Here is a 21,339-nt window from a genome sequence, read left to right as displayed (position 1 = left end):
GCCCCTCCCAGTTTGAGTGCCGTAATCAACACCCCTTTGCCAGAAGATGAAAGGGGCAGGACTGCCTAGGGAGTTAATCTTTAGCCTCCAGACTGACCAGTTGCCAGGACTCCCAGGAACTGAACGTCCTCGGAGACACACCCTGCAGGCACTAAGGAAATCTGATGTTGGTCGTGCCAACCATGAAAGCCTGGCTAGCACCAGCAGTTGTAGGGTCTGTTGTCCGCCTGGGGTGGTACCTGCAAGGCCCTGGTCAACATTTGTTTTCCCGGTTAATGCCTGAAATTCTACCATTTACATCGGTCCGGCCTTCAGAGAGACCTTGACTCCAACATTTTGATTTTTCTTCCCCCAAGTTGAGAAGCTAATGAATGCCATGGACCTTACCTCCTGCACCAAAAGATTTGCTAACAATCTCAGGGGTTTCAGGACCTCTCACCCCATGGCGCCCACGCACAGACACCAGGTAAAGAACACAGGGCGGAGTTTACTAACTAGTTTCAAAGTTTTCCTGCCTTTGAAAGAGTTATATCTCAGAGCTTTCTTTAAAATGCAAATGATTCTGGGAAGGTCTAAATGACTAAACAGCCCCCATGAAAGATTTTCCCAGGAGAAGTCAGGGATACCTAAGAGGCTAACAGCCTGGGGGTGAGGCATCTCCATGTGGGCTCACAGGTTTTCCTGGAACCTGGAGGGGAATGCATTGAGCCTAGAGAGCTAATAGTTGACTTCACTAGCACTTCCAAGAACCTTGTGAATTAAGTGCTACCAACATCCCCATTTTATTGATGAGGAAACTGAGACTGGACATGCTACCCAGCTAGTGGCAGAGCAGGAATGTGAACCCTCCATCAGCCTGAGATCGGGCAGCAGAGGCTCACTTTCAATTGCTCATTTGATCCCCACAATGAGGTATCCTTTTTTGATGGGAGAAGACATTGAGGCAGTTCACGGAGGGCCACACAATGCCCTGTCTCCACAGGGACCCGCTGTGGGTCCCCTGTTCACCCTGGCTCATCCCGGACAGCTGAGGGCAGGCAGCCCACTCCCTGGAGCTTGGAGAAGGGCTTGCCGAGAAGTCTGAAGCAAGCTCATGCCCAATCTGTCCTCACTGCCTCTAATTGTTCTCTAAAATCCTTTATATTGAATTATCAGAGTTTAATGGAGGAGTCGATGAGAGCCACTGTGGAGTTGCAAGGCCAGGGCTTGCTGAAAGGAGGAAAGCAAAGCCCTAAAGGCTCCCTGGGCCAAGTGATGGTATAAAATATGAGTTTTTACATAACTGAGGGAAAAAAAAATAAACGGATGAGCTACCCCATGGGGGAAACGCCTCTCTGTATTTCCATTATCTTGGTTAATGTGCAGTCCTGCTGGAGCCCCAGTGGGAAAGGAAGTACTGGAGCCTTTATCCTCCAAACCTCTTGGTGGGTTAACAGGCAGAAATCCAAATGGCCTGGGCGTGTGCTCAGAAGCCCATTAAAATGGAGGGGACAGGTGGGGGCTAGGCAGCTGTACTGACTTGAAACAATGTCTTGATTTGAGACAGTGCCCCCTCTCTGGGGTTGAGAAAGTAGCCGCAGTGGGCTCAGATTCAGCTTTAACTCTGGGTGAAATATTCTAAACATGGTCTTCCCCATGAGCATAGGGGATAGGAGCTGGTTCTTTCTAGAGAACAACCTCCACACTCAACATTGACTGAGCAGTTGCTACCAGGTGCCAAGTACTCTGCTTAGTGATTTTCTTTCTTAAAAAAATACTATTCAGCCTTCTATTATATTTTTTATAATTTTATTTTATTATTTTGGCCATGCTGGGTCTTCGTTGCCTTTCTCCAATTGTGCTGAATGGGGGCTACTCTCTAGTTGTGGGGCTCGGACTTCTCTTTGCAGTGGCTTCTCTTACTGCAGAGCACAGGCTCTAGGGTGCTCAGACTTCAGTCGTTGCGGCTCCATGGTTCTAGAGCATAGGCTCAGTAGTTGTGGCCCACAGGGATTAGTTGCTCTGAGGCATGTGGGATTTTCCCAGATCAAGGATCGAACCTGTGTCTCCTGCGATGGCAGGCAGATTCTTTACCGCTGAGCCACCAGGGAAGCCCCAGTGATTTTCTTATATTAGCTCCTAAGGACCCATTTCTACAGATGAAAACACTGACTTGCCCAAAGTCACATAGCTACACACTGTAGCTTTTGTTATTGTTGTTGTTACTGTATTTTTCCAGCTTTGTGTATTTGTGTGTTAGATGCTCAATCGTGTCCAATTTTTTTGTGACCTCATGGACTGTAGCCCACCAGGCTCCTCTGTCCATGGGATTTCCCAGGCAAGAATACTGGAGTGGGTTGCCATTCTCTTCTCCAGGGTATCTTCCTGACGCAGGGATTGAACCCAGGTCTCTGGATCTCCAGCGTTGCAGGCAGATTCTTTACCATCTGAACCACCAGGGTAACCCATTTCCAGCTTTGAGTAAGTGAGTGAAAGTCGCTTAGTCGTGTCCAACTCTTTGCAACCCTACGAACTATACAGTCCATGGAATTCTCCAGGCCAGAATACTGGAGTAGGTAGCTTTCCCTTCTCCAGGGGATCTTCCCAACTCAGGAATTGAACCCAGGTCTCCTGCATTGCAGGCAGATTCTTAACCAGCTGAGCCACAAGGGAAGCCCAAGAATACTGGAGTGGGTAACCTGTCCCTTCTCCAGCATTTCCAGCTTTATTGTGATATAATTGACATATAACATTTTATAAATTTATTGGGTATAAAATGTTGATTTGATACATACATTGCAAAATTATTACTGCCATAATAACTAACACTTAGCTAACACAAGCTGGAATCAAAATTACTGGGAGAAATATCAATAACCTCAGATATGCAGATGACACCACCCTTATGGTAGAAAGTGAAGAAGAACTAAAGAGCCTCTTGATGAAAGTGAAAGAGGAGAGTGAAAAAGTTGGCTTAAAGCTCAGCGTTCAGAAAACTAAGATCATGGCATCTGGTCCCATCACTTCATGGGAAATAGATTGGGAAACAGTGGAAACAGTGTCAGACCTTAATTTTTTGGGCTCCAAAATCACTGCTGATGGTGATTGCAGCCATGAAATTAAAAGACGCTTACTCCTTGGAAGAAAGGTTATGGCCAACCTAGATAGCATATTTAAAAGCAGAGACATTACTTTGCCAACAAAAGTCCGTCTAGTCAAGGCTATGGTTTTTCCAGTGGTCATGTATGGATGTGAGAGTTGGACAGTGAAGAAAGCTGAGCGCCACAGAATTGATGCTTTTGAACTGTGATGTTGGAGAAGACTCTTGAGAGTCTCTTGGACTGCAAGGAGATCCAGTCAATCCATCCGAAAGGAGATCAATCCTGGGTGTTCATTGGAAGGACTGATGTTGAAGCTGAAACTCCAATACTTTGTCCACCTCATGGGAAGAGTTGACTCATTGGAAAAGACCCTAATGCTGGGAAGGATTGGGGGCAGGAGGAGAAGGGGACGACAGAGGATGAGATGGTTGGATGGCATCACTGACTCGACGGACATGGGTTTGGGTAGACTCCGGGACTTGGTGACGGACAGGGAGGCCTGGCGTGCTGCAATTCGTGGGGTCGCAAAGAGTCGGACACAACTGAGTGACTGAATTGAACTGAACTGAACACATTCCTAACTCATTGCTAACACCCCCATCATATCACATAATTACCATTTCTTTTTAAACACACTGTAGTTCTGATCATGCTTCAAGGGTAAAAGGAAAGATAATGTCCCTTACATGAGACATTGAAGCAAGTTATTCGCAAATGACAGGTTTGGCTGATCTCTGATGGATCTCTTCCTGTCAGCATTAAAGGACAGATTGAAACCTGCAGCTCCAGCCAGAAGATTATGTGGGGCCACATGAGGTGAAGCCAATAGAAGAACAGGCGGTGGAGGTGGGTACCAGTCTTCTATCTTTCAACGTTGCTCAGTCGTGTCCCACTCTTTGCAACCCCATGGATTGTAGCCCACCAGGCTCCTCTGTCCATGGAGTTCTGTTGGCAAGAATACTGGAGTGGGTTGCTCTTCCCTTGTCCAGGAGATCTTCCCGATCGGGGGATCAAACCCAGGGTAGAAGGAAAGATAATGTCCCTTGCATGGGACATTGAAGTGAGATATTCTTGTAGACAGATTGTTTACCATCTGAGCTACCAGGGAAGCCCCCTACTACTTCCTACTGGCCTCAAATTCTTTATGCCCGGGTTGTCCCTCTATTAAATGGGAATAATAGCACAACTCTTGTGTTGTTTTGAGATGAGATGAAATAAGATGGTTAATGTCAAATGCTTAGCACAGAGCCTGTGGCACAGTAACTTTTAATGCCCAGTATCAATCGTTACTTATTATTGTCCCTCACATCGGCATAGAGCTTTTGTGGTGCACAAAACATTGGTCTTAATTAATTGTATGACAACTTCACAACACAGGAAGGCGTTTGTGATTATTTTACCCTTTAGTAGGTGAAGAAACTGAGGCTTTGAAAGGGAGGGTTCTGCCCAGTGAACTGGTTTGTCGGTTCAAGAACCGATGGAGATCTGAAGTTTAAAAGACAGAAGTAGTTAGAGGGTAAAATCCTCTCTGGCCCCAGATGTTAGTGAGCCACCGCGAGGCTGGTATTCAAACCGGATGGTAATAGGAATCCTGGAGCCCCTACCATTACATTACTCTGACTACTCTCAGGTCACCCGGTCTGCTCGCGGCTCCGGGGCGGGATCGGGGGCGGAGCATCCGTCCAAGTCCGCGGAGGAAGCCGAGGCCTTGCCGCGCCGCTCATTGGCTGCGGCCGGCAGGTGCATCCTCAGCCAATCCTGGTGCCGGGGGCGGAGCCGTCGAGGCTCACCTGGCTCCCGCGGCGCCCAGCAGCTCAGTGGCGACCCGAGCCTCAAAGCACCTGTGAGTTCGCAGAAGTTCTGCCAGACTCTTGCCCGGCCCAACTCAGCTAGCTCCTACTCAGCCCCCGCCCGGCCCGCCATGAGCCCTCGGTGCCACAACCTCTCTGCGCTCCTGCTGCTGCTGCAGGTACGTTGGGTGCCTTGACTGCGCTGGATGCCTTCCGGCCCCATAGCCGCGCCCCAGCCCCCAAACTCTTCTCTCTTCCTCTCCTGTCGTCCCCCGCTCCCTCTTATTCCAAAAAAGTTTGGGTCCAAAGGGCCTGAATGGCCCGGAAACTGCGCCGCGCTCAGGACTCCATGGGGAAGGGAGTGGGAGAAGGAACCAGTGAGGGTGAAGGGCGAGCGCGGCTTTGCGGACGGCCTCCCACAAATGCCGGAGGAGGGGGCGCGCCTCGCCGCAGCCTCCGGGGACTCGAGTTGGCGACGGGCGGGGAGTAGAGGTGGGCGTCGGGGTATTGGGATGGGGAGTCCTGGTGTAAGTCCGGGCGGAGCCGGGAGTAGTGGGAACGAGGTAAGGAAAGCGGAACCAATAGGTAAAGGTACCTGCTCTGTAAAAGGTAGTGAATAGGTATGCCTCCCACCCCCCGGAATTAGAAAGGATGTAAAGCGGTTGGAGCGCCGGTGGTCTGAGGAACCGGGCTTAGGAGTGCGAGCGGTCCCGGTATAGGGAGAATCGAATTGGGAAGAGTAACGATGCTGCCAATGAAATTGAAAAGGAGACTGAAAGGAAAGGGGTGCTGAGGTTGGAGAAGGTGAGCCAGCAGCCTTCCCTTCTGAGAAGTCCCGGAGGCTTGGCGGCCACAGGTTTCCGAATGAAAGAGTTTGACTTGGCTGGCTGGCTACCCTGTGTGGGGAGTAGGGGGAAATGGGGGTAGGGGAATGGAGGTGGGGGAAATGCTGGAGAATGGGGGTAGGCCCACCCCTCCCACAGTCCTGGCGCCAGTAGAGAGGGAAGGGAGGCACTGTTGGTTTCGGTGAGGGTAGGAGGGGACCCCCCCCAAGTCACCCCGGTTTCATACCTTTCCCCTACCCCAGGTTTCATCGTGGCTCTGCCAGGAGCCGGAGCCCTGCATTCCTGGCTTTGGCGCAGAGAGTTACACGTTCACCGTGCCCCGGCGGAACTTGGAGAGAGGGCGAGTCCTGGGCAGAGGTGAGGGCGCGCCGCCAGTGTCCCTGAGCCGGGAGGGATGGGAGAGGGCAGGGTCGGAGAAATGGCGCTCCTACGCCCGCGGGCTGGACTGGGCGAGCACCGTCTTTCCTGGCTCAGGTGTCACCTTTTGTAGATTACACAGATGCGGGGATATAAACTTTTGCCAGGATAGAGCGTTGGGTTTGAAAGGCTGTTTTGTATGGTTGACTTAGTTATGGGGGACACTTATTAGGGGCCTTCAGTGTGTGCCATATTATCCTGACCACTTTAAGACAGTCTGTCCTTTCCAACTTCTAAAACCTGACGTGCGGGAAGAGGGCGGTGGGGGAGGTGGTAATTCCCGTTTTGTTACAGATGAGCAAATGGGAGGCTCATGGGAGGCTCAGGAGGGTGGAGTACACTGGCCCCAGGGTCAAAGTAGGAATCTGATCTAGGTTCTGACTTCCAGGCCCCATTTAGCATCTCTGGGATGGCTGAGGAGTCCTCTCTTGGTTACTAGGCTGTGGCTTTTGCTCATAGAGATGAAAATATTTTTATACAGGTAGTATATCCCCAAGGAATAGTGGTGTGTGTATGTGTGTGTGTGTGTGTGTGTGTGTGGGTGTGGGTGTGGGTGTGGGTGTGGGTGTGGGTGTGTGTGGGGGTGTGTGGGTGTGTGGTTTTTTGGTGTTTTTTTTTTTTTAAGCCTGGTAGCCCTGACTCAGGGAATGAAAAACAGACACAGTGTACTTCTGGGTCTTATCACTGTGATAATCAGGGTTCTAGATTTTGCTTTGTTTCACTTTGCTATTGCCCGGGAGTGAGAGCGAGGAAAGGTTGGTTACTCTTCTGGTTTCACTGATCTGCAGGTGCTTATTTCCTACCAAAGGACTTTCTCCTCCCTCTTGATTTAGTTGATTGGAGTATCATAACAATAAAAGAAACATTTTTTGAAAGGACTCACCCACAATACCCCTAAGGGAGTTCACTGTTTATTCTTCCAGTCTTTGGCCACGTGAAAAATGCAGCAATCATGGTATAAATTTTTTTTTTGAACTTTGGAAGTTGTTCCAACACTAGGTGACTTTTTTTTTTTTTTTAACAGAGAAACTGCAGCTTGATTGATTAAATATATTTGTTTTTCTGAGGCCCATCTGTGTTGTGTGGAGCTTTCTATTGGGTCAAAAAGGAAAAAATGAAGTGTTGTCTGCTTGATTTTGCAGTAGGTCCCCCATTACTTGGCCTGTCTCTGCTTGATGTTCTGCTGGGCCCTATGCTGGACCCCAGGAGTGATTGAGGGCTTACAGGAATACCCCACCCCTGCCCTTGGTATTTCCAATTCCAGCAGGTTGCTGAGAAATGTCCCGAAATGTCCCAGGACCTGCTTAGAGGACACTGTGGTCTATGGGCACTTAGGTGGCAGTGTGGGTGGCAGGGGGATGTTCAGATGGGTATCAGTGGGGAGTGAAGACTGGCTTCTGGGAGGAGGCAAAGTTGATTGAACCTTGAATTCAGGGCAGAGTTTAGAAACTGTGTGTACATCTCTGTGTGAGATGTTGCAACACAAGTATCGGTCACTTTGTTTTCCTTCACCAAGACATCTGGTAACACCAAAGGTGGGCTAGTCTAGTCTAGTTGTTACATGATAATATTATTACATGATAATAGTACAAATATTATTATTATTAATAGCCACACCTATTCACTTTTGAACCAGACTCTGGGGCAGGTGTGTCACATATTTCACCTCATTGAACCTTATGACAGTGGGCACCATTTTTATTTCTGTTTTTTGAGATGAGGAAACTGAGGCATAAGGCAATTCCATACTCTGCTCAGGGATCAACAGCTGGCCTTTCTCCCATTCCTTCCTCCTCTCAATCTTAAAAAAAAAAATGAAAGTGTATTTGGGGAACTCGTGTCCATTGTGAAGTCCTCCTCCTTGAGTGCCCTGGAGAGCAGAGGTGGTGATAGAACTGGACCCCAAGGGGGGCTGGTGGTGATGGAGGTGGACCAGACCCGGTGGGAGGTGGAAGGAGCCTGTAGCTGGTGGTGTTGGTGAGAGAAGCAGCCTCTGGAATCCTGGTGCTTGTGATGTTGGTTCCAGTTCCCTTTATGTCTACACACCTGGTGGCTCAGCAGTAAGGAATCCATGTGCCAATGCAGGGGACCTGAGTTCAATCCCTGGGTGGGGAAGATCCCCTGGAGGGGGAAATGACAACCTGCTCTAGTATTCTTGCCTGAAAAATCCCATGGACAGAGGAGCCTGGTGGGCTACAGTCCAAAGGGTCAGACATAACTGAGCACAGACACCTAGCCCCACTCAACAGATTTCCTGACGTTTAACATTTTTGGCCTTTTTGGACCATAAGGTCTCCTTCCAACCCATTGTGGACTTGCCCCAAGATGAACATGCCCTTCTGGTAAAAACATGCAACTTCAGGGAACTGGCTTTGTGATTTTAAAAAGGCAACCAGGAATTAGGGAGGCAGTCTCATTCCCTTTGGACAGTCCAGGAAGACAGAGGCTTGGGATATTAGTGCCAGGCTTAAACATTGGACCTGTGGGGAATTTGCTGCATGGGAGTATGAGAACGAGGAGACTGTGATGTTATATCCACAGGTGGCTGAAGAATGTCAGGAATAGGGTTTTGACCAAACTCAGGGGGTCTTGGGGTGTAGTTTTCTGGGTCATTCCTGTGCCCTGTGAAATGGCTGAACCCCACCATCTCACTCAGCTTTGTATTTATTCCTTTGGTTTCTCTCCAGGTTTTAGAATGGAGAATGTTCAAACAAACAAAAAACACCAAAAGCACTGTAAATTGGTCTTTAGAGTTTCTGATTATTTTACTTTTTTTTAAATACAAACTTGTTTGCAAAACCCAGGAGCTAGTTTCGGGTCTCAGGAGTATTATCCTAGTGCACTCAGCTTTGAGTTGATTGAGGGGTGGTGTAAAAAAAAAAAAAAAAAAAAACCAAGCAGGCTTTCAAACTGATGATTTCTTTGCTTCGCTTCCTCCACCACCTGGCTTTAGGCAAACAGTGCTTATATTTTGCGTTTGAGCTCTGACTGCTTGATGGATGGCCCCTGCTCAAGGCACCCACCTGTGCGGGTTAAATACACCCATTTCCCTCTCCTTCTAAAAGATGTGCTGAAAGGTGATGGAAACAGTATGCAGGCCCCCTAATTAAACCAGGCTTTAAAAAACAAATATGGAAGCTTGTTTAGGGTTACCTTACATCATAAGATCCCCACTTCCCTGCCCCTCAAACTCCCAGACATCACTTCCCCTTACTGGCTCTGTGACAAGGGTTGGTGCCCAGCTCCTGGGGAAGGAGATTAATGGACCAGCATCCTGCCTTTGCCTTTGTGTCTCACGAGAAGTGGCAGGAAAGACCTGAGGAAGGCCACCTAAGGGAGGCTGGCAGCTGCTGCTTCTCTACTGGCCACTAGAACCGCCTTTCCCCTCTGCTAGGGAAATCCCTGTTTGCTTTTTGGGGCTTTTTATTGGGTGAACCTTTTTCCGGAATGCTCCTTCCAGCCTCAGATATGCCAGATGCTGAAATAATCAGCTCTCACATCTCCCAGAAGCTGCCAAAACCTGAAAATCCCTTAGAGGCAACCATCACAATCAGACTTCCTGGGTTTCCATTCTTCCTCCACCCCCATCTCCACTCAGGGCTGTAGGCTTTCAAGGAGGTGGTTGGGCTGGGGCTACTTGGGATAGTTCCAGGAGTTGAAAGACCAGACTTGAATTTCGGCTACTAGCTGTGTTCAGTTCAGTCGCTCAGTCATGTCCGACTCTTTGTGACCCCATGGACTGTAGCATGCCAGGCTTCCCTGTCCATCACCAACTCCCGGACCTTGCTCAAACTCATGCCATTAAGTGGGCGATGCCATCCAACCATCTCATCCTCTGTTGTCCCCTTCTCCTGCCTTCAATCTTTCCCAGCATCAGGGTCTTTTCCAGTGAGTCAGTTCTTTGCATCAGGTGGTCAAAATATTGGAGTTTCAGCTTCAGCATCCGTCCTTCCAATGAATATTCAGGACTGATTTCCTTCAGGATGGACTGGTTGGATCTCCTTGCAGTCCAAGGAACTCTCAAGAGTCTTCTCCAACACCACAGTTCAAAAGCATCAATTCTTCATTGCTCAGCGTTCTTTATGGTCCAACTCTCATGTCCATACATGACTACTGGAAAAACCATAGCTTTGACTAGACTAGATGTGTGACCTTGGATAAATCATGTTACTTCTATGAGCCTGTTTCCTCATCTGTAAAACTGGGGGGCCGGAGGGCAACAATACTTACAGAATTGTTGTGAGGGTTAAATTTGCATATTTGTTTCTTCACTTGGATTCTCTGGTCAACAAATGTGAGTTGAGCGCAGATTGAGTGTCAGCATTGGGCTGGACCTGGTATTACAGTCATGAATAAAGCTGATATGGGTTGAACATAAAGTGAGAAGGATGTAAGGAAACAGGGAAGAGTCATTAAATGGCTCATATTTCTTAAGGACAGAGTATGCATTCAGATATTATTTTGAACAAATGAATGAATAAATGATTATTCACTACCTCTCACCCCTTGGTTTATTTTTCTCCTCTCAAACTGTGGCCTGGGGCTAGTCTCTGGTATTGATTGTAATTGTCAGGGAGAGTGGGGTCTATTAGAACTTTCTCAAAGATGATGGTGAGGGCTTCATGCCCAGCCAGTGGCTCTGGAGGCTGGGGTATAGTGATAAGTGTGTCTACGGATATAGGGTACTGAGTGCTTCCCTCTGAGAGCCAGGGAGGGCACAGAGGGCAGACCTCAAACCTGATTCTGGAAATGGAAGGGCAGTTTTTAAACATTTAAATTTTTTTTTTTTTTTGTCTTTGGTCCATTAAAAAAAAAAATTGTGGTGTCTCTTTCTTCCCTCCCCCCTCTCTCCTTTTCTCTGTTACTAATTGAAGTTTTCCTTTTATATACTTCAGCTTTTGCTTGTTACTGTTGGGAGCGTTTTAAGCCCCCTCTTTCTGTTATTTTTCCTCTTCCCTTTCCTTCCTCATATCATCCTCAATCCTCCACTCCCCCACCTCTCAAGACCCAAGAAGATTCAGAAGGTTCTTGAGTCAGACTGCCTAGATTGGAATCAGGAATTCCTTGCCAGCTGAGGGACGTTGGCCCAGGACTTTCTAAAGCTTAGATTCCCTTTCTGTTAAATGGGCGTAATAGTTCGCGTGTCATCTTGTGTATCAGGTGCCCAATGAAGGTAACACATTAAAGCCCCTAGAGTATTTGGTGCCTTCTGTTTGAGACTCTCCCTTGTTTTACCTTTGGTTGAAACCTTTCCCTGTGTGCTCTCCCACGCAGCAAACCAGCCAAACCAGTTTCCTCACTCTCCCTGTTTCTGTATTAAAGCAAACACTGCTCTGCAAACAGCAAACAGTGACTAGACCAAAGTGCCCTTTGCTAGGAAAGGAAATGCTGCAGTGTTTTCTTGCTTGCTGCTGTGCAGTGTGCTGGGGGGTGGGAGGGGAGGCTGGGGTGGGCTTGCCTGTGGACCTGCCCATAAATGTTGTTCAGAATTGGAGTGGGAGGGGTCAGTGGGCAAGGGACAACTGGGTCAGGGCAGGGGCCAGAAAATCAGGATGACCTTGAACCTGGCAGCCTTTGCTTGGTTTTGAAACATATTTCATAATACACGTGGCTTAAGGATGCCCGTCTTTTCCTCGGTTTCAAAAAATGCTGTGCCCAGCCCCTGAGACTCTGGCTAAGCATCAGATTACCTGGGATACCTCAAAAACCCCCTGCAGGTTCACTGAACTACAGTCTCTGAAAGGGGCAGTTCTGACAGGGCATTTTAAAAAGCTCCCCAAAAGTCTACCTGATTCATCATCACCCCAGATGATTCCCATGGCTAGATCCCGAATGTCTGATGAGTAAATACCCAGTGGCAGCCAGGGTGTGGGCATCTGTTGTCCAGGGATCCAAGGGCACCCTTGATCCAGAAGGATAAAACTGATCTTTCCACCATGCCAGTGAAGGAGACCTCTAGGGGTGATGGGTAGAGCCCATGGGATGGAGATCGGGGGGCCTGGGAAGTAGCCAGTACACCCAGTGCTGGGGGTCTTCAGGGAGATTCCAGGAATTCTCTGAGACTCTCTGCCCCCCACCAGTGGCTATTCCCATTTATTGGAGAAAGTCATTGGTGTGGGAAAATATTCAGAGGATTGGAGCGGCAGTCAGTTTTACCCCTGGACCTTGGTGAATGAGATGGTGGTCCTTTGCTGGGAAGAGAGGGGAAAGAGCAGCAAGTTGGAGAAGGAAAATTAATTCTTGGTTAGGAGACTGTTCGTTGCTAAAGACCCAGAAGTGGCATCATCTTGGAGGCATTTGGAAATTTCAGGTCTGGAGGCTGAGAGAACAGCAGGCACCAGTATAAATGGGTATTTGTATAGGGCCGTGCTCCTTTTTCCTTAATCTCGTGTCAGCAGGTGCAGAGGTGTTACAGGGACCCCACACACCTGAGGAGAACATGATGGAAGGGCTATGCTAGAGGGTATTTATCTGGAGGCGGCCAACAAATAACAAAATCCTAACCAGTATTAGGAGTGGGATCTGCAAAAGTGGGGTCCTCACAGACCTGACAGCTGAGCTAATCCTCCCAGTGGCCCAAGGGAGGAAGTGTTGTTACCTGCTACAGACTCAGAAGTTGGACAGCTTGTCTGGGCTCACCCAGCCAGGTAGTGGCAGGGCTGGACTTTTATCTTCTGAAACCTGTGCCCTTTCCCACGCCCCTGACCGCCCTGTCGCCACACTGCATCTCCAGTGAAACTAATTCACCTTTAAAAAAAAAATCATTTTAGTTTTTTTTTTGGTTGCCCTGGGTCTGTGCTGCTGTGTGCGGGGTTTCTCTAGTTTCAGAAAGTGGTGGCTGCTTTTCACTGGGGTGCGCGGGCTTCTCCTTGCGGTGACTGCTCTTGTTAAGCTTGGGGTCTAGTAGTTTCAGCTTTCTTAGTTTCGAACCGTGTCCCCTGCATTGCAAGAGGGACTCTTAACCACTGGACCACCAGGGGAGCCTGCTAACTCACCTTTTTGAGGCGAATTCCTTCTCCCCTTTGAAAAACAGATCTTCACACCTTTTGCATTTCACTACTTTTAGTTGTGATGCTAGAATTCAGCCTGTTTTTTTGAGGACCTCTTTTGTCGTTCACCTCTGAGCCGTTTTCAGTCTCTGTCCCTTTTGACTTTCATTCAGAAAAATGCTAGGTGAACTGCACTTTTTTTCCCCTTTCTGTCTTTTCAACTTTCTGGGTCTCTGAAAGTGCAATTATACTGGCATTCCAGGCGGGTTGGGAGGGAAAGTGTCCTAAACAAACTCATGTTCAAACCCGGGACCAACTCAAGGTGTGAGAGCCAGGTAGAGGTCTGGGTGTGGATCTGTCCACACCAGGAAGAGGGAACACGTGCCTGGGTCCCTGTGAGCTCAGGTGTCACTGCTGGGACCGCCTGGGACCCACCTGAAGAGTTGAACCTGTTCCCCCTGAGGAAAACCATAAATGGTGGCCACCTCAGGATCCTGTGGGATAATTGGCCAAGATCTAGATAATCATTAGTGGGCTTTGTAATTAGAGGAGCATGTAACAGGCCGAAAGCCCTTTAGATTTACGATACCTGGGCAAGTTGAAGGCTAAGAGGAACACCTGTTTCTGTGGTTTGGCACTTAGACACACTGATGCACCTCCTCTGTTCCCAGGAGAGTTTTCCCAAAAGACATTTTTTTTCTCCCCAATATCTTCACATCGATATTGCAACAGCCTCCCCTCTGGTCTCCCTGCTTCCTCTGCACCTCCCCCAACACAGTCTTGTCTCTCTTTTTTCTCCCCTAACACAATCTTTTCTCTGCTCAGCAGTCGGAGTGATGGCTTTTAAAATTTAAGTTAGAGACCATCCCTCCTATTCAATATCTGCCAGTGGTTTCCCATTTTTACACAGGGTGAAAGCCAGTCTTTTCTCGAACTTACAAGCCTTCCACAATCTGCCTCCCTTACCTGTTGCCCTGACTGCACTTAGAACACATCAGGCACACTTCTGCCTCAGGGCCTTTGCACTGTCTATCATCAACAGTAGTTTCCCTCTGCCAGCTGCATGGCTCAATCCTTTATGTCTTCAAGTCTCTGCTCAAATGTCACCCTCTCAATGAGGCCTTTCTTGAACCCCATGTTTGAAGCAGTAACCCTTTCTCCCTTCTTTGCTTCATTTTCCTCTGTATTGCTTTTCACCATCTAACGTATATTTCACTTATTTCTCCTGTCTACTGTCAGTCTCCTCCCACTAGAACAAGAGCTCCCTGAGGCCAGGGGCTTTTTGTCTTGTTGAGTTCACAGGCTGTATTGATATTGCACCTGGAATTGTTCCTGGCACATATTTGGTGTCAGTAACTATTTGTTGAATGAATGAATGAATGAGGTTTCAGAGTGTGCATATAGGTCTGTACATATCTTTTGCTTTTAGAAGTTATTCCACTACAGTGCCTTTTTCCAAGCAAATTGAGATACAATTGACATATATTAGTTTCAGGTATTATTGTGCTTTTTATTTTTTTATTTTATTTTTTTTAATTAGTTTATTTATCTATTTTTTAACTTTACAATATTGTATTTGTTTTGCCATACATTGACATGAATCCACCATGGATGTACATGTGTTCCCCTTCCAGAACCCTCCTCCCACCTCCCTCCCCATCCCATCTCTCTGGGTCATCCTGGTGCACCAGCCCCGAGCACCCTGTATCATGCATTGAACCTGGACTGGCAATTCGTTTCACATATGATAATTTACATGCTTCAATGCCATTCTCCCATATCATCCCGCCCTCGCCCTCTCCCACAGAGTCCATAATACTGTTCTATACATTTGTGTCTCTTTTGCTGTCTTGCATACAGAGTTATCTTTGCCAACTTACTAAATTCCATATATATGCGTTAGTATACTGTATTGGTGTTTTTCTTTCTGGCTTACTTCACTCTGTATAATAGGCTCCAGTTTCATCCACCTCATTAGAACTGATTCAAATGTATTCTTTTTAATGGCTGAGTAATATTCCATTGTGTTTATGTACCACAGCTTCCTTATCCATTTGTCTGCTGATGGGCATCTAGGCTGCTTCCATGTCCTGGCTATTATAAACAGTGCTGCGATGAACATTGGGGTACACGTGTCTCTTTCAATTCTGGTTTCCTCAGTGTGTATGCCCAGCAGTGGGATTGCTGGGTCATATGGCAGTTCTATTTCCAGTTTTTTGAGGAATCTCCACACTGTTCTCCATAGTGGCTGCACTAGTTTGCATTCCCACCAACAGTGTAAGAGGGTTCCCTTTTCTCCACATCCTCTCCAGCATTTATTGCTTGTAGACTTTTGGATAGCAGCCATTCTGACAGGTGTGAAATGGTACCTCATTGTGGTTTCGATTTGCATTTCTCTGAAAAATATGGAACGCTTCACGAATTTGTGTGTCATCCTTGCGCAGGGGCCATGCTAATCTTCTCTGTATCGTTCCAATTTTAGTATATGTGCTGCCGAAGCAAGCACTATTGTGCTTTTTATTTTAAAGAAAAGAGGAAATTTTCTCAGTATTAGTCACAGAAGGGACACAAGGAGAAGAGGATGTTCTCAGGGCCTGTGTCTCCACTTGGCACTCCGCAGTTTCTCTGAGCCCTGCACATCCCTGGTGTAACCTTACCTCATTGTCTTGTCACAAAACAGCTTGCCGACTAGAGTGAAAAGGTCAGATGAGCCATTTCTTCCTCACACTTCTTGGTGTAAGAAAGCACCCGATCAAAATCTAAACAAGAGATCTGAGCCCTCCAGAGCCATCTGTTTGGTTTCCTATTGTCTGGGTGACACGTTCCTTGAGCAGGGCTTCTAGATACACCCAACACCTTCCCGGGTATCCTTCAGGCCCATTAATTGTTCAAGACTCAGTTTCCGTTCATCCAGTTCTTGGCAATGCACAGGAGCCTGGAGGGAGCTGGTAGAGAACTGGAGGATGCAAAAACTCAAAGACAATAATCCTCTCTTCTTATGATATAAGACTTGTTATCATAACACTGTATGGGTAGTACGTGCTATGTCTCCCGAACTCTTCCCCAATGCTGTCTCTCCCTTACACCTCACAAAGCCAGTGGTAAGTGACAGACCCTGAGTGGCTGCAGTTCACACAGACCAGAAGTGGGAGAGCCTGGCTGCTTGTTCGGTGGCTGTTGTACTCCAAAGTCTGCGCTCTTTACAGCAGGAAAAGCCAACTAAGCAGACGGTCTGTGAGCAGCCAAGTGAAGGCGAGGGATAGTTCCTGCTCTGAATGACTCGGAGAGACATCCTTCGGGATGACTGAGACATTCCTTTGTCCACGGAACAAGTTCACGTTGGGCCCTTACCTAGCACTATGCGACGCTTTGAGGATCTTGTTGTTCAGTTGCTCAGTCGTGTCCTGTTCTTGGGGATCTAGCAGAGGACAAAAGACAATCCCTGAACTCGTGGATTTCCTTCCCTTTTCACTGGAGGAGGCTGGGGGAGGCAGTTGGATCTTGATCTATGGAAGGGAAAGAAAATACTGCAGGAAGGGTGATAAGAATTGTATGTGCTGGGGTGGGGGGATTTGAGGGAGGTCTTCACTAAGAAGAAAGACATTAGTGTAAAGACCTGAAGAAGTGAGACACTGAATATGTAAGTAGAACTGGGCTGTTTCTTGAGAGAGCCGGACTTCGCACATTCTTTCTTTTTTTTTGGCTGGGCAGCATGAGAGAACTTAGTTCCCTGAATAAAACCCTCTCCCCTTGCCGTGGAAATGGGGAGTTAACCAGTGGACCACAAGGAAAGTCCCTCCCTGCATTCTTTAAGGCCACATTGGTGCCAGATAATGACCATACTCCGGGCAGGTATTTTTCTAGAAGAATAATCCTGAGAACTAATTGTCACCACACAGACCAGGATCCAGTTCTCTTTCCATGCTACCCACCCCGCTTCCCACCTTGGTATGTGGCCCAAGAGGAATATGGCTCTGCATGTAGTTTCTCCCTCATGGCAGAGGGGGCCAGGGGAGGGTTACATGTCTACCAGGGTCCCAGGACCTGACAGAATGAAGCCTGGTTTCATACGAGGGTTTTCAGACAGCAAACTTCCTCCCCCACAAATTCTTCATCACAACTGTGTGGGAGTCTTTGAAAAGGGAATGAGTTGACCAACTAGTTTGTGGAAAAGCTGTGGCTTTTCCATAGAGAACGTCACCCCTTGAGTCAGCTTGGTCTAAGAACCTGAGCCCTATTGACAGGTGGGGCAGGGCCCTGAATCACGGCCATCGAGAGGCCTCTCCCGGTGAGGTTATCGTATCAGAGACTGAATCAACTCCCTGACATCACCTCTCATGGTCACAGGTACTCTTGGTGCCAGCTCTTACTCATAAATCCTGGGAGATACGGGCCCTAGATCTCTGCATTCTTAACAAGGAGCCCGCGGCCTTGCGGGAATGACTGGGTTCAACAGCTGCTGGGGAGAGTCATGTGGTTGATTTCATTCCCATCCCACCTCCTGGGCCTGTCATCATGACTAAACTTTATAGAGAAATGAGAATTTGTGGGTGTGCTTCCTGTACCTTTTGCCTTCTCAAGTCTGCCTTTCTAAAGAAATACTCGTCTGTGCCTCGCAGATGGATATTTCAGAGCTTGTCAGTCTTTGGTTTTGAAACTTCTGTGTAAATTGTGCTGATTTTTCTTTGGACTTTGGAATTCAGTTATGGTTTCCTTCTTTTCTTTTCTCTCCCCTCTGCTAATCTTCTCGCTTAAGCCATGGGAGTACTTAAGACTTTGGGAATTAAATACCTGGGGAGGCTGTTCAGCCTAGAAAACTTACATCACTTAGCAGGTGTGAGGCTTGACTCTTAGTTTCAATAGAGACAGCCAATATTTGTGGCTTTCATCTTCAGCATTTATTTCTCTTTTAACCTGTGAAATGAAGGAGTCAGCCTCCCTGAGCCTCCAAGAGTGAATATGAATTGGGGAGGGTGGAATGAGAAACATGTTTGCCTGGGTTCAAATCCTGATTCAACTCTTGCCTTGTGTCCTTGGCAAGTTACTTAACCTTTTTGTGCCTCAGTTCCCTCACCTGTAAAAAGGGGATAAAATTGTAGTTCCTACCTCAAGGGGTTGCTACAAAGATTCAGTGAGTTAACGGACATAAAGTGCTTTCAGTGCCTAGCACACAGCAAACTCTCTTTTAAGTACTGAGTTTTTATTATTAGACGTTTCCACTTCAGACTTGTGTCAAGGGGGTAAAAAAAAAAAAAAAAAGTAAAGAGCGAAGGAGCCAGATAGAAGTACTGAGGATGAGGAGCACTACATCGCCTTGTCACTTGGCTTCCTGACATCCCCAGATCTAAGACACTCTTGACCCAGTGCCTGTTCAGCGGCTAGTTGTCTGTCCACAGGTCTTGATCCCTTGGGGATAACCAAGGATGTATTATTTATGGTTGGAAAGATAAGGGGTCTGAGATGGAGTGTGGATGTAATAAGACCACCGTGCAGTTAGTTGTTGGTGCTGGGCACTCAGTACATGGGGCTCATCATTCTATTTTCTCTGCTTTGGGATATGTTTGAAATTCTCCACTATAAAGCTTAAACAAACCATTCAAGGAAAACCTGAATAATCTGTAAGAGAAAATTCAAACACCCTCCCCTTCTCAAGTGGCTGACATTAGCGATTTGGCATGTGTCCTCCCAGACATTTTTCTAATCACTCACAGGACACATGTGCCCATATTTGTGGGTTTTTAAAAAACTGAAGTTTTCTGCAAATGGCAGCATAAGATGTGATCATCAGTCTATGGAGCTTTTTCCTCTCATTCTGTCTAACCTCAGGAAGGTGTTTTTAGTATCACAGAAGCCAACCAAGTCCCCTCAGTACAGTGTTTGAGTGCCTATTGTGTGCTCTGTGTTAGTCACAAAGTTTCTCCTGTCCCTGGGGGTTTGGAGGCCTGTGATGAGAGAGGGCTCTGGAAATGAGGTAAAGAGCATCAGAATGCTGAGATGCCAAGTTATCAGACAATGGGCGCATTCACAACTCAGGTGGGGGAAGACCTGTGAGGGCTGGAGCAGCTGGCGGAGCTTCTGTAGGGGGAGGCAGGTCTGGGGTGTTGAGTGGCATGTGAGCAGGAAGGCGAGGGGGAAGGAGGCGGTGGCGTGTCTGTTGTTGGCCAAGGGAGGGAGAGTGCCTTTAGCCTAGGTGGAGGGGGGGGACCTCTCCTGCAGACTCTTGGGGGCCAGGAATATGACACAGGGGATGTTTGGGTGGTGACTCAGGTAGCCGAGGTGAAACTGAGCTTCCAATCCTGGAGCCCCACCAGGGGGTAGGGGGCTACCAGGACCACTCTGTCCCCCATGGCTCTTCCAGCCTGGCCTTTGGCTGACAAAGGCCATAAAAGGACTATATAACAAGGCTGCTGCTGGCTGGCTGGGTGGGGCCCTGTGGGCAGAGACCTGGGCAGGCTGAGTGAACCCGGGAAACAGGAGCAGCAGGTTCTCCTCCCTGTCTGCCCTGGGGCCACTGGACTGACTCAGTCCCAACCAGAAATGAGCCCCACCATCCATGTGGCCCTCAGGCCAGCATGGTCTACCTGTCTGTCCCTCAGCCACTCCAAATGCTTATCTGAAATCCACTACTGTCCCCAACCTTGCTTCCCTTCTCAGCAAATGGCGACACTTGTTCTGTTCATCATTCATTCAAATGGCACATCTGTTCTACTCGTTCTTTCATTCATTTCGTTCATTCATTCGTTGAATAAATAATGGTAGCTCTTATGTGCTAAGCACTGATCTAGGACTGAGGATACAGCAGAGAACCAGAGACATAGGAATCTCTTTCTGTGTGGAGTTTGTATTCTAGTGCATTGGTGGGAACAGGCAAGAAACAATAAATATGTGAAATGTTCAGGGTATTTAAGAATGAATGAGCGGTTGCTGAGAAGTAGTGGGTGGTCTGAGAAGGGCCTCATGGAAGGGGTCCTTTGAGCAAAGATCCAGAGAAGTGAAGGATCAGGATATGTAGGTAAGTGTGTTCCAGACCCTGGGAGTGGCAAGTGGAGGCCTGGGGCAGAGCGGGCGAGTCCAGGGCCCTGTGAGTGAGGATTCCAGGGATTGGGGCAGGGGTGATGGGAGGGGGCTTTGTGTCTCTCCACTGCAGTCCAGATCCAGTCCCCATATCCTGCCAGCTCTGTCTTCTCACCGCCCCTGCCCCCACCTCCCCACCCCCCAGCTCTATTCTGGGCCCTGGGATAATCCGCAGGTAGTTTGAGGGACTCCTCCCTCGGGGAGGACTAGGCTGGTGGTTGTAGCTTGGACCTTGCCCTCTGACCGCCCAGGCTCTGGAGCTGAGCTCCGAGGAGGCCTGGGGCCTCTCCTGGGCTTCTCATTGATGTGGACCATGGGTCCCTCCCCAGGGTAGCTGGGCTCTCCCCGCCTCCACTGGCACACTTTTCCTGTGCTCCCTGCCCAACTAACTCCTCTCTCAGGGCCAGCTCAGTGGTTACTTCCTCCAGGAAGCCATCTCTGATCTTCTGTTCTCAAGACGTGAGTCAGGACATCCCCCTTTCTTCCCAACATCTTCTCAGGTTCAGATCCCCTGAGTTCTCCTTTCTCCCCACCCACCAGGCTGTGTGCCTTGAGACATGTCCTCAGCATGGTGCCTAGAATATAGTTGACAATAAGTAGTCCTCTGAGGAGCCCATTTGCCCTGGAGAATGGGGGTAGTGAATTATAATGTGGATGAGGAAGCCAGATTCCTAGGTCTCTTGTCTTTTCCATTGGATTTTGATCCTCCTCTTCTGAAAAACACACTAAAAAACCCCACTTTCAGCTGAGTTTAGATGCAATCCCCGTGGTCATCCTTTTAAACAATAATGGAATTTTTAAAAGTTTCATCTGCCCCTCCTTCCATGGCTGTTTGGTTCTTAAATCAATTGTAAAAAGCAGCTCAATTGAAAGTGTTCAATTCCTGCTTTTTACATGGAAGGGAATTTAGGGTGATCTGATCGCTACTGCTTTTTTTTTTTTTTTAAGGTGATATTTTATTTTATTTTATTTTTTAATAAATTTATTTATTTTAGTTGGGGGCTAATTACTTTACAATATTGTAGTGGTTTTTGCCATACATTGACATGAATCAGCCATGGGTTTACATGTGTTCCCCATCCTGAACCCCCCACCCACCTCCCTCCCCATCCCATCCCTCTGGGTCATCCCATTGCCCCAGCCC

General features: G+C 48.0%; 1 protein-coding gene and 1 non-coding gene across 2 annotated transcripts in view; one reads left to right on the top strand and one right to left on the bottom strand.

Annotated features, from left to right (window-relative positions):
* CDH1 (cadherin 1) overlaps positions 1-21,339 on the top strand; it is a 105,144-nt gene that overhangs the window by 24,442 nt on the left and 59,363 nt on the right. The window contains exons 3-5 of the mRNA XM_081512815.1: positions 3,802-3,926; positions 4,711-5,049; positions 5,958-6,072. Coding sequence (XP_081368941.1) covers positions 5,002-5,049; positions 5,958-6,072 — 163 coding nt within the window. The 5' untranslated portion in view covers positions 3,802-3,926; positions 4,711-5,001. The remainder of the gene's footprint in view (positions 1-3,801; positions 3,927-4,710; positions 5,050-5,957; positions 6,073-21,339) is intronic.
* Positions 15,521-15,627, bottom strand: LOC145516041 (U6 spliceosomal RNA). Its single transcript, XR_014061215.1, has one exon. It is a non-coding gene; the product is annotated as a U6 spliceosomal RNA (small nuclear RNA).

This window comes from Giraffa tippelskirchi, chromosome 7 (assembly GCF_054371585.1).
Source record: "Giraffa tippelskirchi isolate mGirTip1 chromosome 7, T2T-mGirTip1v1.2.pri, whole genome shotgun sequence".
Lineage (NCBI taxonomy): Eukaryota > Metazoa > Chordata > Mammalia > Artiodactyla > Giraffidae > Giraffa > Giraffa tippelskirchi.
Note: the sequence above shows the minus strand (reverse complement) of the source record. Positions and strands in the feature narration are given on the sequence as shown.